Raw genomic sequence first — 22,510 nt, 5'->3', positions numbered from 1 at the left:
ATTTTTCTTTCACATCTCCCCAGGAGAACAGCATACATTATATATATATACATTATATTACACCTGCTCCTTTCAAGCATGGTTGATTTACTCATATCACAATTCCAGCTTAGGGTTTGTAGCTCTCTACACTCCTTTTTATGGCGGTTTACAGATTAATGGCTCTTACAGCATCGCAGGGCACAGGGCTTGTCACCCTGTGATGGCCCAGCCCCTCTCTAAGGCTCTGTGGACCACATCTCCCAAAACTGCAGCTGTGTGTCTGTTCCAGCAGCTGATGCTCCCGCTGGTTAAAGCTTCCAGCTTTATTCTGAAGCTGCTGATGACTCGATGGGCTTTAATTAACGTGGGAGCCAGAGCTTTCAGCGCTGTGGGATCTTCTCTGCAGAGTTGTGCCTGTGGTGCAGGGCTGGGTTTTGGACTGATGTTTTTGGGCTGGCAGCAGTGGGGGGTGGGGTTTAGTGCTGAAGGGGGGTTCCGTGGTGCTGGGGTCTCACTGAGCCCTCAGAGGAGAATGCTGCCTCAGCTCATGTCAGTCCTGGGGTGTTTCCCTAATTTCAGCAGGATCTGAGATGTGAAACCTTCCCAGCACCTCCCACCAGCTATCTCTGCCATGCTCTCCTTTATTTCCTCTCCCTCTCCCCAAAACTGTGTGATGTGACACCCAGGGTCCCCAGGCTCTGCCCCCACTCCACCAGCATTCCCCTGTGGGACCTTGGCACTCCCTGCCTCCCACGAGGATTGAGGGGGATGGTTTGGAGGTGACTTTATTAGACAAGAAAATTGAGGCCAGTCCCAGGAATCACTGATCCCTTGTGGCTGAGCAGCACCTGGGCTTGGGATGGGCTCCTTTGCTTTTCCCACTGCAGCACGTGGTGGATTCTCTGCTTCACTGCCATTTCCACAGCAGTCAGCCTGGTTAGGGGAAGGCAGAGCCTGAGCTCGGGGCAGGGAGTGGGTGTAGGGTACTGAGGGGGGTTTTGTTTCAAAACCACCTTGCAGGGCACCCCCAAATCCTGTTTTGCTGGTGCCACGCTCTGTGTGCATTGCCACTGGCATCCATCCCATTTCCCATCACACCAGGAGCGTTCCTGGGGTGGGAATTGAGGGTGCCTTGACCAGCAGGCAAGTGCCAGTCTCTGAGTTCTGCTGTCCCCAGGGAAAACTCTGGCTTGACCTTCCAATCCTGCTGCAGTTGAGGCCAACAAAAATCTTGGAGCTTGGTCCTTGGTCTTGGAGCTGGGCATCCAATCACAAAGCAATCATTTTACAGCAAAAAATAAAAATTTTAAATTGTATTTTTCTCTTGTATTGATTATATATATTTTTTTTCTTTACTTACATTTGTATCTTACAAGAATTGAAAGTTCTCTGTTTATGTAGGCTTGTGCTTCATGACCTTGTAGGAGCTCCTCAGAGAGAACCAGCTGAGGTCCTTCTGATCTGCACTGCCTGTCTTTAATAGAAATAATTCCTGGGAAGAAGTTGTCTGCCTGCTCTCCACATGGCTGGGGCTGTCCCAGGGGAAAGGAGCGTGTCTGGAAAGGGGGAGCAGGCGCAGGTCCATGGATGCAGCTCCCGACATCGGCAGGGCTCACGTGGAGCCAGGGATGCAGCCGTGCTGCTGACACCAGGTTGAGGGCTAAAACTGCTGGATTTCCCTGCCCTGTGTGCCTGCAGCAGGGAATTCTCTTTAAAAATCCAAAATTCCCTGCAAAAAGAGCAGGGCTGGGCGATGGCGTGGCAGCGTCTGCTGGGAAGGATGTGCTGGCTGTGCAGGGATGAGGCTTTGGCTGCTCCTTGGAATGCTGAGCGCCCTCCCAGTGCTGAACGCTGCCATGGCATCCGCACAGAATTCCCAAATCCTCTCCCCCGTGCCCTGAACAGGACCCCAGAGCATGGGAGGGGTGATGGACACACCTGGGGCTGTCACACGGTGCTGTCCCACCACACCCCAAACTTGGGCTCTGCAGGGTGTTGCTGGCTGAGCACATGGATCAAAAAATTGGATTGGGGTCTGATGAAATCATGGCTGTCTGTAAAACAGCTCCCTGGCTTGGAGAAGCACTCCCTGGCTCGCCTGGGTTTGAAGCAGCAAAATTCTCTTTGAGTGTGTTGGAGCTGTGCTCAGGGTTGGAGCTGTTGGTGTTTGTTCCCTTGCCAGGGACAGCACTTCCCCTCTCCAGCACGAGGTGGGTGGGTGGAGAAGCTGCCCCTGGCCAGCAGTGGTGCCAAAAGTCAGGAGAGGCTCGATTGTGAGGGCTCCACAGAGGCTGAGTGGTTTTCCAGAGGCAAAGGCACTTTGGGGCTGGACAGGGAGCGTGTGGTCATGGAGGGAGGATAAAGGTATTTTTAGCAAGGAGAAAAGCAGCTCCCCTCCCTCCCTTTGGGGCCCTAAAAAGTGCCGTGCAAGGGACAGCTTGGATACTCCCAAGTACTGCATAATTTTAGGGATGTGTAAGTGTAAGTTTAGATGGGATCTTGGGGAAAAATTCTTCCCTGTGAGGGTGGGCAGGCCCTGGCACAGGTTGCTCAGAGCAGCTGTGACTGCCCTTGGATCCCTGAAAGTGTCCAAGGCCAGGCTGGATGGGACTGGGAGCAACCTGGGCTCGTGGAAGCTCGGGGTGGGATGAGCTTTAAGGTCCCTCCCAACCCAAACCATTCCACGATGATCCTACAACTGATAAAGCAGGAGCCTGGCAGGCATTGGAAGAGCAGGAAGCACCAGTTTGTACTGGAAAAGGATGTTCCTTCAGGGATTGATTTACAGAGAACCCAGCAAAATCCCTGCTACCCAGGGTGTCCCACCCTGCAAGGGATTTGTCTGTACTTGCCGTGCCTGAGGCAGGCACAGCCTGAGGGAGGGTTTGCTGTTGAGTCTCCGTGTGACACTGGGGAGAGTTTTGGGTTTGCCCTTTCCTGTTCTCTATTTGGAAGGGGCAAGCTGTGTTGCAGAAATGTCAGAAAAGCAATCTGAAAACAAACTGGCAAAGTCCCAGGGGGAACTGGAGCTCCTGGGAAACCTGGACCTGGTGCTGCCAGTAAAGTTGGAGCCACAATCCAGGATTTGCTGTTGCTCAGGGCGGGGGGTGGGGGGGGGGGGGCTTATAAATGACCTGTCTGTGGTCATTCAGGGCCACCTGGATGTCCAGCCCAGCTCCTCGGGGTTGTGCCGTTCCCAAAACACCTGGGAAAAGCCACAGTCCTGGTGAAGATCCTGCTGGTGTGGCTTGTCCTGTCTGTGGGAGCTGCCCTGAGCCAGTCCCGGCATCGGTGAGGTTTTCTTGGTTTTCCTGTTTTGCCTCGGCTCTGTTGGGTTTGGGCCATCTGAAACAGCATTTTTCTAGCCCTGAAAGCTTCCCCCCCCGCAAGCAAACAAGGAAAACATGCCCTTTTGTTATTTATATTTTTTGTGAGAGGAGGAGGAGATTTGGGACAGAATGAGCCCCAGGGCAGCAGCTTTTCTGCCTGCTCCCGGAGTTGTCTGCCTGTTTCTGGCACACTTTAAGTACCAAAGCAAATTCCTCCAGTTTGTCTGGATCTCCCATCTGGTCTCCCCCATCCAGCCTCAGCACCCATTCCGTGCTTCCCAGACATGCTGCATGGGGTGGAAATGTGCATCCAATCATGGGAAAAGCTGTTTTCTATCAATCCCTCTCTGCCTACGTTTACTTAAAAAATTCCCTGAGGGTTTCTTGGGAGGAGGAGACCTCAGAACCCCTGCACTGGTGACTCTTCAAGGCTTCTCTGAGCCCCAGACTTGGGTGTCCCCCCCAGATTATGTCACTGCTCTGAGAGCAGATGTGGAGCATAATGAGATTATTTCCAAGCACTTAAAATAATACTCCTGAAGCTCAAATACACATTGGGATCATTTTATTTCCTCAGAGTTTGAAGCTTTCAGGGCGTTCTGGAGTCAGTTTTGTAAATTTTCTCAGTACCCAGTGAAGGCTGGGATGATTTTTGGTGTTCAAAGCAAAACTGAAAGTTTGGATAACATCTTCATGTGCAACCACACACGTCAGCAACACAACAAATAACACAAGACTCCCAAGAACAACACAAGAGACACCAATGACAAGTCTCTGTTTCTGCAGCTCACACCAGAGCTCTGTGAATTAACACCATCCTGGGAGGTGTCACATCTCCCTCTTGCTTGTGGCATATCTATTGTAATTTGTCTTCCAAATATTGATCCCCCATAATCAGCCAAGCACCTGCAGCTCCCAGGAGCCAGGTGGATCCTTCTGCTCAGCTCTCAGTGCCTTTTCCAGCAGCGTGAGCTGAGCCCAGTTTGTTTGAGCCCTCCCTTATAACACTGCTGTGATATAGGTTAATACCCTGGTTATAGTCTTGCAGTCCAGATTAGGCTGCATTGGACCCAGGTGATGGATTTTTGTAGTGGAAGAGTTTTGGTTTACGTGGACATAATGAACTGTCCTGATCTGGAGCCCTGTGTGAGCATGGTGGATGCTCCAGGTGATGGTGGCTGTAGGTACCCAGGATCAGGGCTGAAATCCCCAGAGCTCTGCCAAGGCTGAGCCTCTCACTCACAGCTCGGGGTTCAGAAGGGTTCCCAAAAATGGCAAATATACAGAAGCACAGAAACACCTGAAATGAGGCACCTGAACCCACTGCAGTTCGGCACAGGGGAAACTTTGGCATCAACAATGGCTTTTGAGGGGATGGAAGACAACAGTCCCCAGCAGCAACAGCACAACCAGCAAATCTTTTGGCATCACAATGTGCTCGTGGATCAGGTCCTGGCATCTGCGGCACGCAGGGACAATTCCAGACGGATTTGGAGAGCAGAGCAATCCTCGCTGCAGCTCGGAGAAGCCCTTGCACGGACAGGGCTCTCACGAGATGGACTCCAGCAGCAGCTCGTCAGGTGGCACAGTGGGGATGTCCATGCTGTTTATTTGGCCAAAGAACTTGGGAAGAGACCAGAACTTGAGGCGAGGGAGATTCCTCTTCCTGACGCGGATGTCGTGGGCGGTGTCGGTGCCGGAGGCGCTGCTGCGGCGGGGCGGGAGCCGCGTTCTCAGGGCCACGCAGCCGTGGCGCAGCAGCTGCGCCTGGAACTCGGAGGTCATGAAGTAGTAGAGGACGGGGTCCAGGCAGCAGTTGAGGCTGGCCAGGCACAGGGAGATGGGGTGGAAGCGCAGCGTGCTCCGGTGCACGGCGCAGTCCCGGATGACGTTCTCGATCACCATCATGAAGAAGGGGAAGTTGATGTGGTAGGGGGTGAAGCAGATGAAGAAGACGGCGGCGCACATGAGGACCATCCTCAGGGCCTTCCGCTTCTCGCCGGCGTCCTGCAGCGCCGTGGGGCCCTCCCGCAGGGAATGCCACATCCTCCACGTGCACCAGGCGATGGTGCCGAAGGGGATGACGAAGCCGAACAGCTCCGCCACCGTCACCAGCGCGATGGCGGCCCCCGGGCTGAGCTGCTTCACGCCCAGGTCCGAGAAGCAGCTGTTGATGGAGTTGGACAGGGCTGGGCTCCTGACGATGATGAGGGGCAGGCAGGCAGCCCCCACCAAGAGCCAGACCAGGGCGCTGATGGCCACGTCGTAGCGGCGCTTCCAGCCCTTGGCTCGGAAGGGGTGCAGCAGGAACAGGTACCGCTGGATGCTGATGCAGCTGAGGAAGCAGATGCTGGCGTACATGTTGAGATACTTCAGGTAGAAGCACACCTGGCACAGGAAGCTCCCGAAGGGCCAGGTGTGGTTGATGTAGTAGTAGGTGCGCAGGGGCAGTGAGAGGACGTGGGCCAGGTCGGCCACGGCCAGGTTGATCATGAAGATGACGGCTTTGCTCTTCCTGCTGAGGAACCGGCACAGGACCCACAGGGCAGCGCTGTTGGCCAGGAGCCCCGGGATGAAGATGAGGGTGTAGGTGGTGGCGTAGAGGGTGGACTGGAAGGACATCTGAGGGTCAGAACAGTTCCCGGAGGACACGTTGCTCTCCATCCTGGCCGGGTCTCCTCACTCATGGGGCGGTCACGGCAGGGGGAGGGGTTCTGGAGTGGGTAAAAAGATGCTGTAAAGCCAAAATCTCTCCATGGAGTAAGTGTGCTTTAGGACAGAAGAGTCAGTTGTGTGTGCAAGTCAGTGTGTGTGGGGGAAAGCGTGGCCCCACTCCCAGGGAGTGATTCCAGGCATCCTCCACCCTCTCCCTGCAGAGGCGCTCTGCGGGATCTCGTGAGATGCCCCAATTACAGCAAATACCCTGAGCTCTGAAACATCCATCTCTTGATTGCCAGAGAGCTTCTGCAGCTCCCTGGGTTTTCCAGAACCACTTTTATTTTATCAAGTTTCCCATCGCACTCTGTCAAATTGGTGCTCCACATCTACAAGCAGCTTCAGCTGGACTGTAAATAAATAGGGATTTGAAATGGATTTAGGCACTGTCTTTGTAGATCCATGCAGGGATCTGATGTGAATCGGCAGCAAAGTCAATAATTAACATCCCCAGGCAGCTGAGGCCAGGGGAGAGCTGCAGACAGATCCATCAGCTCTGGCTCCAGAGTTAAGGCTGGATTTATAAGTTAATAACTGGCCGAACACACGCCAGTTGCTCTGCTGGTCCTGCTAACTCAATTCCGCCACTCCGGCACATTGTGCAGGCATCGTGCTGGAGCAGCAGGAATTATCCCTCAGCAGCAGGAATTATCCTTCAGCAACTGCTCAGGACATGCAGGGAGATAAATACAACTCCTTTCTAGTTCAAGTAGATATTCTTCTCCTCCATTTACCCATCCCAGCTCACCCAGTGCTGAGGGGATTTATTAGGGAGTCATGGGGAGTTCAGGTGCTCCTGCTGCTCTCTGGAGAGATGATGGATTTTGACATTCATGAGCAGATCCCATAGGAAATGTTCTTTTGGGAAGAGAGGATTTAGAAATGGAGCCTGTGAGAGGTGGGCAGCCTGCCCTGCCCTTCCCTGCCTGGAGCTGGGGCTGGGGCTGGCAGAGCCCTCAGCACCTCCTGTCACTGTCACCCAGCCCCTCATCAGCAGTAATTAATTAAGAAGCAGCCACAGTGCTGTTTCCCAGAGCCTGGTGTTTGTCCCAGGGATGGATTTCCAGGAGCAAATCCATCCCAATGCTTCAAGGTACAGGATGAAGTCTCCTCCATCCTGCGCCTCCTCACCTGGGCAGCTCTTTGGTGGGGTTACCACATTTTCAGGATCAGCAGGAAATTATCATTTTAGATATTTTATATTTTTATGCACAGATAAATATCTAAAATACAGCCCTGGCCTCTTGGCTCGCTGCCCCCCACCCTCACCTCTGATGTCAGCAGGGTCAGTGCTCCCACCCTGCTTTCCAAACTGAGCCTTTCCCAATCTGCCTTCTTGTTTTTCCTTGTTTTTCCAGTGGAACTGGGACTGCTGAGTGAGGGCACCTCTCGGTTGCCGACTGTGCCAGAGGTTTGTGGTTGCTCCACTGAGTTGGGAAAGGCAGGGGAGAGTGGACATCTGTGCTGAGGGAATACTGGGAAACAGCTCCTTGGTCCCTGCAGGATCCCTGTGCTCCTCACCTGCCCAAAAATCCATCAGGGACTTTGCACTCTGTCTGTTTAACCCAGGCAAAGGGGTGGCAGGACTTGTCCTCACATCCCTGCAGAAAATAGAGAGGGAAAACTGCCATGGAGCGTGGGGAATGCAGCTGTTCCCAGCTCCTGTCACAGCTGTCCAGTGACAGAGGTGGCACTTGGTGTGGGCTCATGGAAGGGGTCGCAGAGCCCCCGGTGTCCCCGACACACAACTCAGCCCAAATCCTGCACCTCTTCCATGGGGAGCCTCCCTGCTGGTTTTCTCCATGTTTTTGGCTCTCCCTGGGAGCACAGGAGTGCCTGCTCCTGGCGGGAGGGCTGGCTGGCACTGCTGGTACCCAGCACAGCTTTGGAGGGCACTGGCAGGAAAGCAGCAGAGATCCCCACCCTGGGCTGGGGTCAGGCCAGGCTTGTTCACTACAACAATTCCTGGGAAGGTGGAGTTGTAAATTTTTTATTGTTTTCCAGTTTTCCCTTTGCCCCATGTCCCTCCAGCTTCCTCCTGCCTTGCTGGTGGTGTCAGGATGGAGATGCTCCTGTGGGCTCTGTCTGGAGTTTTGTTCAGTGCCTTTATAAATCTTCTATAAAATATTCCTGCCATTCTTTGATTATTTTCCCATTTCATCCACACATGGATTTAAACACAGGCAGGAGCAGGGAGTGTTTTTTTTGGCAAAGCTGAGTTTTAATCAGCTGAAATTCCACAAGGGAGCCCAATACCAGTGCCTGAGAAGTCAGAGCACTGACTGTGGATGCAGCCCCGCCATTCATTAAACATCAAATAACTGCAATTAATTAGGAGGCAAGGCAGCTCTTAGAGCACCCGGGGCTGATTTTTGGAGCGTTCCTGGAGGCGAATGTGGCTGGCTGAGCTGGAAACCGCCCGGCTCCTGTGAATCAGCCCGGGCCCCACCCAGCCCCACACCACCGGGGTGTTCCTGCATTTGCTGCTCCCGATCCACTGGCAAACTCATCCTCATCTTTTCCATGGGCTGCTTGGACAACCCAGGCTAAAGCTGAACTCCAGGCATGGCTGGGGAGAGCCCTCCGAGCTGGGGGATGGGGGCAGAGCTGCCTCCCTTCAGCACTGGGATGCTGGAGGGAAAAGCAGGCTTGGGAAAAAAAAAATTAAAAATTAATAAATCCACTTATGGCTTGAAATGAGGTCTTGGTTTAAGTAGTGGAGTTTTCTGGCACTGGGGTTGTAAGCAACAATTTTGTTTGTTTAATCTAGGCGCTAATAGGAAATGCGTAAATAGAGCTGGTCGCTGATGGCAGCCTCTGTCAGTAAGGACAAAACTGAGTTTTTTTGGCTAAAACAGCCTCTCCCCATGTCCTCCCCCACACCACAGCCTGCCCCAGGCACTGCCTCCCCTCACCCACCCTCGGAGACAAATTTGTGGGCACAGCAGAAGCGGCTGAGGATGTTGCACCAGCTCCTGCCCGATACCATCTCTTGAAGAACTACAAAGAAGTGATAAAGTTGCTAAAAATGCGCCAGTTTCAGTCTCCTGAAGAAAAGAGCAGAAATGCCACTCACCTTGCTGTGCTTCCCATGCTCCGGGGGGGTCATAGCCGTGCTAGGGAGCAGGAGCAGCCAGCGTCCTGCTTTTATTTCCCTCTGGTTTTCTCAGCAGTCCCAGCGCCTCCTCGCTTAACTTCCACATGTTCTCATAGCGCTGGAATCCTGCCGGCATCTGCAGCCCGGTCCGGTGGCTGCAGAACAGGAAATCCTGTATTTTCTTTCTCTTCTCCACACCAAACGTGTGCAGTTAATGACGTTAAAGCCGCTGGGAAGGCGATGACGTCGTTTGGTGCCCTGGGATGGAGACCACGGATTTCTGTCCCCGCTGGGCACAGGGGCTGTGGGAGGGGACGGTGCCCTTCCCTCCGGCTGCTCCTGCTCCTCTCCACGGTCACTTTGCCTGGAAAGAGCTGTAAAATACAGAAGCAACCTCCCAATAAGTGCTCGCTGGAGGAAAACCGAGCACTCTGCCAGTGTAAGTTACTGGAAGGGAGTAATTTTCCCTCATTTTCTTGGAAGCTTGGTTAGCCTCAGACTATCAAGGCTGCACGCTAAAGCTGGAGGGTTTGGACTTTATTCCTGACATCATGTGATGGTTTAAGGTGGAGATTTCCCCAAAATACTGTTGTTCAAAAAACCCATAACGTGCATAATTCCCAATATTTTTCTTTAATTCCTTTAATTCCCTTCCTATACATATGCACATATAGAGAGTTTTTCACTGTTTTTCTGCCTGCTGAGCATGACTTCCTTTCTGCATGGCTGAAGAAGTGGTGCAACTTCATGGTGTGACTTCTTCTGGGCAGCCTCTTTTCCAGCTGAGCAGTTTTACCTGATATCCAGGGTCACAGCTCACAGCCCAGGGCTTGTACAAATAATTTGGCTGTTGGCTACTTTGCCTTTCTGGAAGTAACATAAACATAGAAATATTCTTACCCTATGTTTTGTAAATGGTTCTGTGACCTCACAAAATTAACTGGAAGAGAACTATGGAAGAGAAATGAAAGGAGGAAGATCTTATAAACTTGTTAACAGCTCAGGGGCTGGGGTCAGGAGTGCACCCACTCAGCTGCCAGGTCTCCTTGTGCCAAGAAATCACAGAATCTGACAGTGATTTGGATTGGGGACCTTAAAGACTCTCTGATTCCAGCACCCCTGCCATGGGCAGGGACACCTCCCACTATCCCAAATTGTTCCAAGCCCTGTCCAGCCTTGAACAATTCCAGGGATGGGGCAGCCCCAGCTTCTCAGGGCACCCTAAATCCCCATGGTTCTCATCTCAGAGGATTTGGGAGATGCAAGAGCTCTTTGTCATAGCTGGTTTTCTTCCTGTGCATCTCTTCCAGCAGCTGGTGCTGATCCTGGGAAGAAGGAGCAGCGCTCGTGTGTTTGTGGAGTGTTCAGAGAGCACAGAAGGGAGGCTGGCACAGTGCCCCGTCCCTCTCCAGGGGCAGAGGTTAATCCCAAAGTGAAGGGGCTGTTTTATCAGGATATCCTGCTGGGGACATCCTATTTCTGTGTCTGCAGCAGCCTATCCAGCCATCCCTGAGCCCTATTTTTAGGTGTTTCTTTCCAGCTGTGCTGCTGGGGAGGGAGAGATCAGAGGATGTCAGAGCCAAGCCAGGGCTTTGTAACCAAGCTGAGCCCTTCCTCTGCTCCTTGGCTTTTTGGAGAACTTTTGCAGAAGATCACAACACTCCTGGCCACGAAAAGCTGAGGGATTGATAAAACCTCAGGCCTCATCCTTCCACACACATGGATCAACTTCTCCATTCTTCTTTCAACTTGAGCATGTTTTTGTTCAGCATTTCTGTTTCTCTGGTTCACCCCCGACGCTAACGTGCCTTTCACACTTGGCAACGTTCTGCTTTCAAAGGCAGAAGACACAAAGGAACTTTTAAAATAACTTTTAAAATAACTGTGAGACTTTATCTAAGGCCTCCAGATAAATGTCTCTTCTCCTGCAGCCTGGTATCCTGTGGGCAGGGGGCCAAATGCAGATGATCAGCATCTCTCAAGCGCTCAGCATTGAGAATATCTGACAGGATGCACCTGAAGGATGTATGAAAAGCAGGGGGAGGAGGAGGAGGCTTGTTCACACAAAGCAGCTTCACCCTTGTGCAGGGAGCTGAGCAGGGCTGGGTGAGCCCCCAGCTCATTGTCCCTCTTGCTGCCACACAGAGTTCTCTGCAGGGACAGCATTTTGAGGAGCTCTAATATATTTTACAGCAAATAATTGTCAATGCCTCCCTTACTTTCTGGGCTAAGCCTTTGTCCAATCCACAAACCCAGCATTTTGGTTAAAATGCACCATTCATCCCCAAAATCTTTTAAGTGCAATGAAGTGGTTTCATGTTTTTCGAACTGTGGGGTTGTTATCCTGCATTTCCAGCATATTTTGTTTTTTCTCTGGGCAGCGAGCTGGTAATTTCATTTAAGGGAAGCAAGAGGTACTGCAAGATTCTGCAGCTCAGAACCTGAAGCTGCAGAAAGGCTTTCAATCCCTCAGGAGTTTTTTCCATATATGTTTGTTCCCATGCACGGGAGGGCCCTTTCAAGCAGGATGGGAGGTACCAGACATCTGCTCCTGGTTAGGATGGGGTGGCACTGCAGAGAAACACATTTGCTTTTGCAAAAAGGTGAATGGCTTATGTTCTAGAGGAAAAGAAATGTGCTTGCCCAGGGCTGTGCCTTGGGGACGGGCCAGTGCAGCTGGCTTGGAGACCTCACCACATCTCCATCCCAAACAGTTCTCTTCAGGGTCAGATGCTCCAACCCCAGGAGCCCTTCAGAGCCATCTTTCACACCCATGTGGAGCTGTACCAAACCTCTTGGTTTGGTTCAAGTCTGCCTTTCTGTGGCATGTCTGTTAACACAGCTTTTTTGTGTCTGCCCAAGAGGGAAAAGTCTTTTTCTACTTGTGAGTCTGAGCAGCAGGACCAGCACAAGAGATAATCCAGGAGCAACATCATGAAATTATATTTCCTCTTGTCAAAATAATAAACATGTTTTTTGGTCACAGGAAATGGGGTGAATTACAGGAACCTGAGCCAGGCTTATTGTGCCTCTGATTGTGTGAGGCAAAGCAGCCCCTGCAGCCCAGGCCCTGGGTCAGATCCAGCACCAGCCAGCTGGGAAGGCAGTTGGAATTCTCTCCTCCTCACTGGAATGCCTGTTGTCTTCTCTTGAGATGCACACTGAGGATTTGGAGGCCTGAACGAAAGGGTTTGGATATCATGCATGGGTTTGTGGAGGTCAAATGGATCGTCTTGGACTTTCAGAAAAGTGCAAGTTTTCCCTGATCTCTGCTCTGAGCTGTTGCTCTCTAGGCTGGCCCATCCTGACTGACTTTCCCTGCTGGTTTAAACCCATCTGGCAGCTGAACCCCACAGAGGTGGTTTAGCTCTAACCCAGCCAAAACCAGGGCACTTTCCCCCACACCAGAAGAGACTTTCAGTCAGAGATATCTGATCCCCTGCACACCACAAGATTCAAAGTGTTGAATGTGTGACTTTTCCTCACAGGCTGGGGCTGCAGTATGGAAAAGGAACATTTTGGGGAGCCTAAGGGAGTTCAGAGGGTGAGTGAGGCAGGAACATGTGGGGAGCTCAGGTGCTTGGGGATGCCATCATGGAGATGGAGAATGTTATCCCTGATGGAGACACCAAATCCTTGCAAAGGTTATGGGCAGAAGAGCCACTGTCACTCCTGGACACTCAGCAGCTGGAGCAGGTATTCCCATGCCTTGTCCATCTCCCACTACCTAGGGCACCTTCCCATCCTCAAAATACTTCTAAATCTAATAGAAGTGTGGTAGATTCAAAAATTAAATAAATAACCACTATCCAGAGTGAAAACAAGCAACAAATCTGTTTAAGAATAATAAAAGTTGTGCTCCTTTGCTTGAACCCTGATCCCAGGAGGAGCTGATCCCACAGAGTTTCCCAGGTACCAGTGATAACTACAAAACTCAGCTGATGTTTGCAAAACAACCTTTATTTTTTTTTTTCTTTTTTTTTAGCATCAGTTCTTGGGAAGTAAAGCCCACAGAAGGAGCTACAGAGTTCCCGTAAGTGCCCTCAGCTTGTTTTCACAAGCTGATCAAGGGAGAAGGGTGCGAAAGTGAAGGGACAGGAAACAGCTCCCAGTCACGTGGAGGCTGAGCACGGTCTATAAAAACCCTCAAAACAAGCACTGAAATTGATCTCTCCTTCTCTGACAGCTTTATGCAGAGTGTAGCTTATGAGAGACTGCTGAGCTGACAGCAATTGAATTGTGTGAGGTCAGCTCTGCCCGTGAGCATCCACCCCTTTGGAAGGGGACTCCTTGCAGTGTGTAAACATTTCTTGTGTCAGTGACATCAGAGAGAACATTTCCATCGACCCCAGTGCATCCTACTCAGCCCAAAATCATCTTCTCACACCTAGGAGGAGAACTATGACAGCTTATAGTGTTTAATCAGTGTTGTTGCCTTTTAGAGGGAAATGGTTGCTTAAACCCTGATTCTTGACTTTTCCTTTTTTTTTTTTTTTTTTTTTTTTTTTTGTAAAACAGAGAAGTGGGAAAACACAATATAAGGAAATATTTGGCTGAGTTACATTGTAATTCAGTGGAATTGAGTGGTTTGGGTTAAAATACGCATAGCAAGTGTTTCTGGTATTTCTTCTGGTTTTGTAGCAACTGTTGCAAGACTGTACAAATTGTTCACATTCTTTTGAAAATATACTGATTTCCAAAGGCAATAAACTGGTGACTGTTCAGCCAAATCCATCCCCAGGTGTCATGAGATACCCTTTAAGTTACAGAGTGGGTGGACTCGGCTGAAGAGCTGTAACTAATTAAAAATAAGGGGTAAATGAATCCTTCCTTGTCGCTGCTTTGCATAGCTACCTAAAAATGTAAACATTAGGATCATGACAGGACCTGGTGGAAAAAAAAATCACAATAGTTTAGAACTTAATTTCCAGTCTATCAGTGAAATCACCTTGGCAAGGACTCCTCTCTTTTTTAAAAGATGCATCAACTGAACAGTTTGAGCTGAGCTTTTTCGGGGCAGATTCATCTCAGGTACCTCTGGACCACAAACAGAAGGGAGTGAGAACCTGAGTGGTACCACCAGCACCATCAAACCCACCTGCACTGACCCCAGGACCACCATGGTCCTGCCCCAAGGGGTCCAAAGGCAAAAGCCACCTGCCCATGTCCACCTTGCCAGCTTGGAGGGGAAGAAAGTCACCTGGAGCAAGGGAAGGTGCCACTCTCAGGATGTTTGAGGAGAATTTGTCTTGCAGAGGGTCTTGCACCAGCGGCAGGTGCAAGTTCTGGGATGTGTCAGCAATTAGGGAGCAAACAGAGGTGGGTGAGGAGGGACAGGAGGAGCAGAGCAGGAGGGTGAGTGCGGAAAGGGGGAGCAGAGGTCACTGGTGACCAGTGGGATGCACCAAACCCAGGAGCACATGGAAACCACCTGCACACCTTCACCTGTCCACAGCCCCCACTGCACAAACCACAATGTCCTTTGGTTGCTACTGGCCAGTTTTAGGTCCTTGTGTGGTTTTCCCTGAGAAGATCCTTCAGCAGATGTCAGTGTATGAATGTGGGATTGTCTCTGGCTTGATCATAGAGCCTGCAACTGGGAAAATAGAAGAAAAGCTTGGGACTTTTCCACCTTTTCCCACTAAAAGTTTTTTTACTCCCTCCTGTGTATTTTCTAGTCGAGTGAGGTCAGGTGGGGATGGCACAGGAAGGGGGACAGTCACATCAATCGGGCCACTCACCAGATTCCAACACACCAGTCTTAGACAAGGTTTTATCTTCTACATACTGAAAAAAATTCCACTGCCACAAAACTCCCTTGGACAAACCTGCAGGATCTTCCACAATGGAGTTGGTAATGGAGTATCCCAGACCAGTCTCAGATTTCACATGAAATGCCTTAGTTTCTTCCAAGTGGCTTTCTTGTCATTCCTTCATCGACGAGGCGCTCTCTTTGCTCATGAGCCGGCTCCGGATGGCCATGCTGCTGTGCCTGGAAATCTGCTCCTGGAACTCGGAGGTCATGAAGAAATAGATGATGGGATCCAAGCAGCAGTCGAAGCTGGCGAGGCTCAGGCAGAAGGGCTGGGTGTAGAGTGTGATGGTGCTCAGCAAGCAGTCGGTGATGACATTCTCCTTCACCAACATGTAGAAGAAGAAGTTGATGTGGTAGGGAGCAAAACACACACAGAACACAATGGCACACATGGAAACCATCCTGAGGGCCTTTCTCCTCTCACTGCTGTTTTCCTCTGGGATATGGAAGCCCCGGATGGAGTCTCTTGTTTTCCACGTGCAGAATAAGATGATGACGAGCGGGCCCACGAAGCCCAGGAGCTCGGCGGTGCCGGTCATCAGCACCGTGCCCACCTTGCTGTCGATCGGCTTCACCTGCAGGTCGGCAAAGCAGCTGGTGGTGTTGGCACCCAGCCCATGGCTCCTCATGATGGGGAAGGGCACGCAGAGGGCCCCCACGACGAGCCAGACCAGGGCGCTGATGGCCACGTCGTAGCGGCGCTTCCAGCCCTTGGCTTGGAAGGGGTGGTACAGGAAGAAGTAGCGCTGGATGCTGATGCAGGTGAGGAAGCAGATGCTGGCGTACATGTTGAGGTACTTCAGGTAGAAGCAGAGCAAGCACAGGACATCCCCAAAGGGCCAGGTGTGGCTGATGTAGTAGTAGATGCGCAGGGGCAGTGAGAGGACGTGGGCCAGGTCGGCCACAGCCAGGTTGATCATGAAGATGACGGCTTTGCTCTTCCTGCTGAGGAACCGGCACAGGACCCACAGGGCAGCGCTGTTGGCCAGGAGCCCCGGGATGAAGATGAGGGTGTAGGTGGTGGCGTAGAGGCTGCTCTTGAAGGTGATGTCCTGACGGGAGCAGCTCTGGTTGCTCTGGGTCATGACTGGGTTGCTGGAAGAGGCTGTGGTGGTGTAGGGCGGGTGGGTCATTCCTGTGGAGACAAAAATGGGATGTGAAGGCAAAGGCTCAGCAAGAGCTCACATCTGCATTTCCCATTTGGCTGTTCAGCACAAAGCAGAGGTTTGGGAATGCTGTCTGCATGAAACATCCTGGAATCGTGTTCAGAGCTGCCCTGTCAGAGATCCCACTGTTCTCTCAGGTGTGGGAGACCATTCCTGGTGTGTCAGTCCCAGGAGCACAAGTGAAGCTGTGCCACACTGATCACGGGGCAGCAGGAGAAGCTGCCCGTCCTTTGGCATCTCCTCAAGGTCTCCTGTGGTTTGGTCTCTGGGAGCAAGGCAGGAATACATGGATGAAAGTGGTATATCCCAGCCTCCATCATGGTCATGGCCCTGTACTCAGAGTGTGGGTGCCAAGCACTGAATCATGGAATGATTTGGTTTAAAAGGACCTTAAAACCCATCCAGTGCCACCCCCTGCCATGGGCAGGGACACCTTCCACTATCCCAGGCTGCTCCAAGCCCCGTCCAACCTGGCCTTGAGCACTTCCAGGGATATGTTGGGCTGTGTTGGGCATTATGCGGGGGACAGTCCTCCGAGCCCCTCAGAGGATCTCATGGACCCTCCTTGTCTGGCATTACGGGCACAGACCACGCAAAAGGGTAGCAGGGAGTGGACTTGGAAAATGTGACTGTTGTGAACACAGCCAGTGCTCCTGAAATGCTCTGTAAATGTATTTAAGCTGATGGAACACACAGAGGCCTGGTCACGCCACCAACTTCTATTTCTCATCACCATGGCAGCCTCAGTCTGACTCTATTTTCCATCAGATAATTTTACTTTTTAGGTGCTGCCAATTTCTGCCTCTCAGCCATCAGCAAAATGCCACATGTTGAACTGTTGGGTCACTTTTGCCAGCTTTTGTAACTGGGACCAGTAAGTTTGGTCACTCATCCTTAGCAAGGCAACACAGGCAGGAGTTGGGGTTTATTGGGGGTTTCCTCACAAGGTTATAATTCTCATCACAGTGATTCCCTCTTATGTTGAATATAACAGTTAAAGCTGAAAATCAGCTTCATGTGGCACTGCAGACACTGATTCACTCCTCTGACTCATTTCCTGCAACGGGCATTTGCCAGAAAAACTGTCTCTGTAGGTAGAAATTAGTAACTCCTACTCTGTTGCTGAAGCTTTTTCCTTCGTGTTACCAAAAGGGTTCAGTTTAGAGCTCTCAATGACACAGAGCACAAATTGCTGGATTTTCAGCCTCTTAACCATTGTGGTGCTTCCATTTGACAGCTCATCCAGACTCTGCCCAGGCTGCCATGGAAGGGTTGGGATCCAGCCCTCAAAATGCCCAGACATGGCAAGGTCCCACATGGGACACAGCCAGTGTGCAGGGCCTTGTAACCCCAAAGAGATTCTTGCTTTTCTTTCTCAGCCTCTCTCTCACGTTCCCACAGCCTTCAAAAAGCAAGGTCTGTGTGTTTATCTCCTGCAGCAGCCTCAGCTTCAGCATCTCCAGCTGCTCCGAGCATCAGGGAAGCGCTGCCTTTGGGAAGCTCTCTGCCTCGTGCCCTTCCTTCACCAAGATGGTGGATCCCAGGCCCTCAGAGCTGCTTTTGTCCCTCCAGCTCCTTCCCAATCCCCCTCCCCACACACAGCTGTGGGACAGGATGCTCTGCTCCGTGTTCCCATCGCAGCACACCACAGCCTTGCTCCTGCAGGCCCATGAGGAGGGAAGAGGCTCGAAGTGTGACAGAAACGCACAAGGAAGATTCATCTGCCTCACGGATTTATCTCCCCTGAGAAGCAGCAATGGAGGCCTCCTGCTCTCCATCTGGGAGTTGTCAGGACAGGGAGTGGAACAGAACAGGGACTGGAGCTGAGCACGGGGCTGTTCCTCCCCTCAGAGTGGGGGATGTGGGTTACATCCCAATTCCTGGGAGAACTGTGAATTTCTGCTGCTCGGGAGGTTTCATCCCTTCTAGCTGTTGTCCAGCTGGCCATGGCCTTGTCTCTGGTAAAAGCACACCCACTGCACCTTCTGTCCCTTCAGGTCACCCCTCCCTTTGCCAAGAAATCCTTTTCCAAGTCCTCACGTGCCTGGTTTTCTTTGGATATCAAAGTTGGAAGGTCTGGCCTGCTGCTCCTCCAGACACAGCTGGTGGGTGACCATTAAAACCACACAGGATTAGGTACAACTGCAAAATGTTATATTTTAAAGACACTTTTATAATTAATTATCTAATTAAATGCTGGCCAGTGTTCTTCAGTGCCATGAGTTACAGCAGCCAATTTGCTTATCCAGGTCCTTAAATACAGCAAGGCCTTGTTTAGTCCCAGAATATTCTGTGATTCTGTGACTTAGGTCTCATGTGACACTAAGCACAGTTGGGGTGATGGGGTGAAGGTCTGCTGACTCAAACTGGGCTCTGACCAGGGGTTTTAGGGCAAACTGCTGTGTCCAGCATGTGTCCCTGGAACACGAGGGTGATGCTGAGGGCACACACTCCATCCCAGAGCTCAGCTTGGCTTCCTGGTGGGACAAACCCTGCCCCAGGCCTTGGGGGAGCCCAGAGCATGGAGAGCTTCCCCCTCAACCATCACCTTCATCTGCTAATTGTCCACAAGGTGTCAGAGTTCATCCAAATTCCATTTCTTGGCTCTCTCTAAGCTGTTTTTCTCACCCCCAAGTGTTGTCTGAGTGGCAGCACTGGGAGCTCTCATGAGTCCACCTTGCCATCGTTTAGGAGGATCCCAAACTGAAAATATCCAGTGTTGCTGAATAACTGATATTAGGGAAAAAAAATTGTTCCCAGGAGTGGGCCTGGTTGCTGGTATCTTTTCTGATGATCTTTAAAGGTCTTTTCCAGGCTAAATGACTCTATGATTCAATTTACAGGTAGAAGAATCCTGAAAAGCTGCACTTTGGTGGAGATCATTGAGCTGTGGTGAACCTTGGAGCCAGGAGTTTATAAAACCCATCCTGCAGGTGATGTCCCAGCCCCACCATCCCAGGAGATCTAATTCAGAGGAGGTGGAAGTCAGAAAATCCCTTTCTGCCTCAGGGAGCTCAGGGTCTGAGCAGGGTGACCTGGCTGGCAGTGCACACAATTAATACATTACCACAATTAATATGCACAGGGTGGTGTCTGCTGGCTCATCAGCAGGGCCTTTCTGAGGATTAAGAATTTCATTACGAAACCCTAATAACATAACAAGATTAAGCCTTCTTTTTAATCAAAATGCACCCAGACACACACAGTGCACGACAAAATTACTGCATTTCTGCTTTTCCTCTCACTTTGGCTCAGACTGAGGCTTAATCCCACACCAACCCCTTCTCTTCCCACTTGTGCACAAAAGCAGATGCTTGAGATACCACTGAGGGTCCTAAAATTACATCTCCAAAGTCCTTCACTGAATGGTGGGTATGCAGCAGGGGCTGCAGAAAATTGAAATCTCCAGTAGGTTTCATCAGTGCTCACTTACATCTTGCAGAGATGTGGCTCCCACTGCAACATTGCTTTCAGAATATGAATTTAAAAAAAAAAAAAAGTGTCAAATAAACACACTGAGATCCAACCACTATTTTTTATATTTTTGTGATATTCTGCATCCCTAATGCTGATGCAATAAGGATATAAGAAGAGAGCATGTTATTACTGGAAACTAAGCATAGCATTCCTAGGCAAAAGATGTTCATCTGGATAGGCTGAGAAGCCCAGGGATGTCATTCCAGAGCCCTGGATCTGTCTGAGGTGCCCATCAGAGCCAGGTTAATTGATTTGACTGGGCACAAACATCTCCACACTCTGCCCTCAGTGCACAGCCATGACACTGGAGTGAAACCTCTGCGCTCGGAGTGGAACATTTTACAGTTAAAGGTGCTTTTTTTGGTTCTCTTTCACAGAACAAAGAGCAGGTCTGGGCTGCCTGCTGTATTTTCGTTTTGCAGCACTGGTGGAACTCCTTCCTGCAGCTCCAGCAGAGACAGCAACAGCCCCCTTGGGGCTCTGGCTCCAGGCTGGGCAAGGGCTGTCCCACGGATGCACTTCCCTCATGGATGGAATTCCCACAGCTGATGATGCCAGCACTGGGGCCAAAGTCCCTGCACTTTTACTTGACACCAAAAATATGCCCTTGAAAAGAACCCCACTGTCCCTGCACAGCTCCTGCCTGCTCCAGCCTGCTGGGGAATCCCCTCCTGCAGATCCCGACATCCTGACTCACCTTCTCTGAGATTCCCTCTTGATCCACGTGCAGAAATCTTGGATTCAGGGGCCACCCACTCTAAATCCTGTCTGTGACCATCCCACGGGCTGTTTGCTGGGCTCCCAGCAGAGCTGAGCTGCTGGTGCAAGTGAAAGCAAAGCCAGCAGAAAAGCACCTTTTACAAAGTACAGCTGAAAGCCTGCAGACCATGAAGTCAAGTTTAAAGCCTTCAGCCCATGAAGTTAAGTTTAAAACTTTCAGCCCATGAAGTCAAGTTTTAATCCAGAGCAGTGACTACAGCCTGAATTCTCATTAGCAAATGTTACACCTCAGAATTCTCATTAGCAAATGCAAGTCCAAGCAATCCCGCTATTTTTGTCATCTTGTGTCCCCTCACTATTATCAATTTCCTCCTGTTGCTGCTCACTCACAGAGCCTCAGATGGCACAAAGATGGGCAGCACATGGATTTTATTTTATGGCAGCATAAATCCCCATTGGAAAAAACAGTTTTGCATTTTACCCTTACTGTCAAGTATGACTTTAAAATAAAATCTATTCCCAGAGGAATCAGGCAAGAGACAGAAATTATCCCTATTAACGACACTGCAGAACAGCTGGAGCACCGCTAATTGCCCACGCCTGACATTTGTTTTTGCAGGCGCAGCAGCCGCTGTTTGAACTCCTCCATGTGTTCACCCAGAGCATTGGCACACGAGGAGAGCAGCGGCTGCTGCTGCTGCTGCAGGGCTCCAAGTGCCACAAAACTCCTCCTGGCAAGAGTCACCCCCTAAGGAAAAGCCCGAGGAAAGAGAGGGACGTTTCTGCAGGAAGCAGCACGGGAGCAGCTCTAGTTCCCAAGGAGAGGGTTTAAAGCAGCCTTACCTTGGCGGGCAGAGCCGTGCTCAGCGCAGCCGAGTGCTCAGGAGGAAGTGGAATGTCTCCTGCACCACTGTTTACACGGGCGAGGGGACCTGGGTGACATCATGAGGTGCCACAAAAGGTGCTGCTTTTGCCGGTGCTCAGCTGTGGCTCCAGCCCTGCTCCCAGCCCTGCCAGCTCAGTGCTGGTCAGGTGTCCCCACAACGACCCCAAAATGGGGTTACGTGCCTTTGTCCCAGGTGTTTTCTGTCCTGTGGCTCTGCCGGGCTGGCTGGGCACCCACTGGGAAGATTCCAAGTGGAGTTGGGTGCAGAGCACCCCTTCCTCCCCTCCAACTCTTCCTCCTCTCCAACTCTTCCTCCCCTCCAATTCTTCCTTCTCTCTAAGCACAGCTCTGAGCAGACCATGGAAACGCTCCGGAGCTTTCTGCCCACTCCTGCCTGGCAGCTCAGCCCTGCTGTCCCCTCCTGCCCCTGGGGCTGAGGACCTGATGGGTGCTCTGCTCCAGCTCAATCCTCCTGCGGATGAGGTCTGACTTCCCAATGGCTTTTTTTAGCACAGTGTGAGCTTTGCCTGACATTTCTCCTGAACTAAATAAGTCCCCAGCTCGTTTTACACTCGCTGGATCTCCATGCCAAGGGTGGCACTTTTGACATTGCTTCAAGGAACGGGCACAGATCCAGCCTCACCTTATCCCAGGGGATGAATACACAGCTGAGGCTACAGCTTTACCCCCTTGGAGGATCTCACTGTTCGGATTTTCAGAAAGCCACCAGGAATCTGCCCTGCTTTGCCTCTCTGGGATCTGCCTCTCAGCACTCAGCTGTCACCAGCTGAATTCTGTCTGCTCTGCTGTGGTCTGAGTGTGTGAAATCAAACATCACAGCAGCTCCTACCTGCCATGGGGACAATGCAAGCGTTGACATCTGACAGCTCAGAAACCTCAGAAACCCAAAACTGATGGCTCATACAGGTAATTCCACATGAGCACCCCCTAAAGTGCAGTGCTGTTCTTTCCAGACAGTCTCGTTTCCATCACTTGTCAAAGGAGGTTGGTAGAAGTTGGGAGCTTGCCAGGTATTTATTTTAAAATTATTTATATGGACCTTGTGAAAAGCAATAGTGAGGTTTTGGCCGGTGCTGCAGTGTTTATCAGCACATCCTGTTTAGCTGATTTTTTTTTGTTTTCCTCAGCAATGGAAACATATTTGTTGGAATTTATCCAATCACAAAATCGGCTTTCACATAAAATCACCGCACTCTGCAGCCTGGCAAGCTGAGAATTTGGGAGCAGCATTTCCCTCACTGACCCCACCAGCGTTTGTGGAAAACAAACATTCAGAGAATCACAGAATCGTGGCATGGTTTG

General features: G+C 51.0%; 2 protein-coding genes across 3 annotated transcripts; both read right to left on the bottom strand.

Moving 5' to 3' along the window:
• Nucleotides 1–3,859: 3,859 nt before the first annotated feature.
• On the bottom strand, nt 3,860–9,323 carry LOC128814321 (putative P2Y purinoceptor 10). 2 transcript variants are annotated; one of them, XM_053990051.1, is made up of 2 exons: nt 9,103–9,323; nt 3,860–6,025 (listed from the first exon to the last, which is right to left on the bottom strand). In XM_053990051.1, the coding sequence occupies exon 2, from the start codon at nt 5,973–5,975 to the stop codon at nt 4,860–4,862; it is 1,116 nt and encodes a 371-aa protein (XP_053846026.1). In that variant the 5' UTR covers nt 5,976–6,025; nt 9,103–9,323; the 3' UTR covers nt 3,860–4,859. The 2 variants fall into 2 exon arrangements, with proteins under 2 accessions (XP_053846026.1, XP_053846027.1); XM_053990052.1 differs by lacking the exon at nt 9,103–9,323 and adding an exon at nt 7,548–7,610.
• A 4,275-nt stretch (nt 9,324–13,598) lies between these two features.
• On the bottom strand, nt 13,599–21,173 carry LOC128814323 (putative P2Y purinoceptor 10). Its single transcript, XM_053990055.1, has 2 exons — nt 21,145–21,173; nt 13,599–16,073 (listed from the first exon to the last, which is right to left on the bottom strand). Exon 2 carries the CDS (start codon nt 16,069–16,071, stop codon nt 15,049–15,051), a length of 1,023 nt encoding a protein of 340 aa, XP_053846030.1. The 5' UTR covers nt 16,072–16,073; nt 21,145–21,173; the 3' UTR covers nt 13,599–15,048.
• Nucleotides 21,174–22,510: the final 1,337 nt, after the last annotated feature.

Source organism: Vidua macroura, chromosome 14, assembly GCF_024509145.1.
Source record: "Vidua macroura isolate BioBank_ID:100142 chromosome 14, ASM2450914v1, whole genome shotgun sequence".
NCBI classification, from domain to species: domain Eukaryota; kingdom Metazoa; phylum Chordata; class Aves; order Passeriformes; family Viduidae; genus Vidua; species Vidua macroura.
This window is presented reverse-complemented; position numbering and strand designations above follow the sequence as displayed.

Excerpts from the sequence above, each read along its gene's own strand:
- LOC128814321 (XM_053990051.1), bottom strand. The coding sequence starts at position 5,975 with ATGGAGAGCAACGTGTCCTCCGGGAACTGTTCTGACCCTCAGATGTCC.
- LOC128814323 (XM_053990055.1), bottom strand. The coding sequence starts at position 16,071 with ATGACCCACCCGCCCTACACCACCACAGCCTCTTCCAGCAACCCAGTC.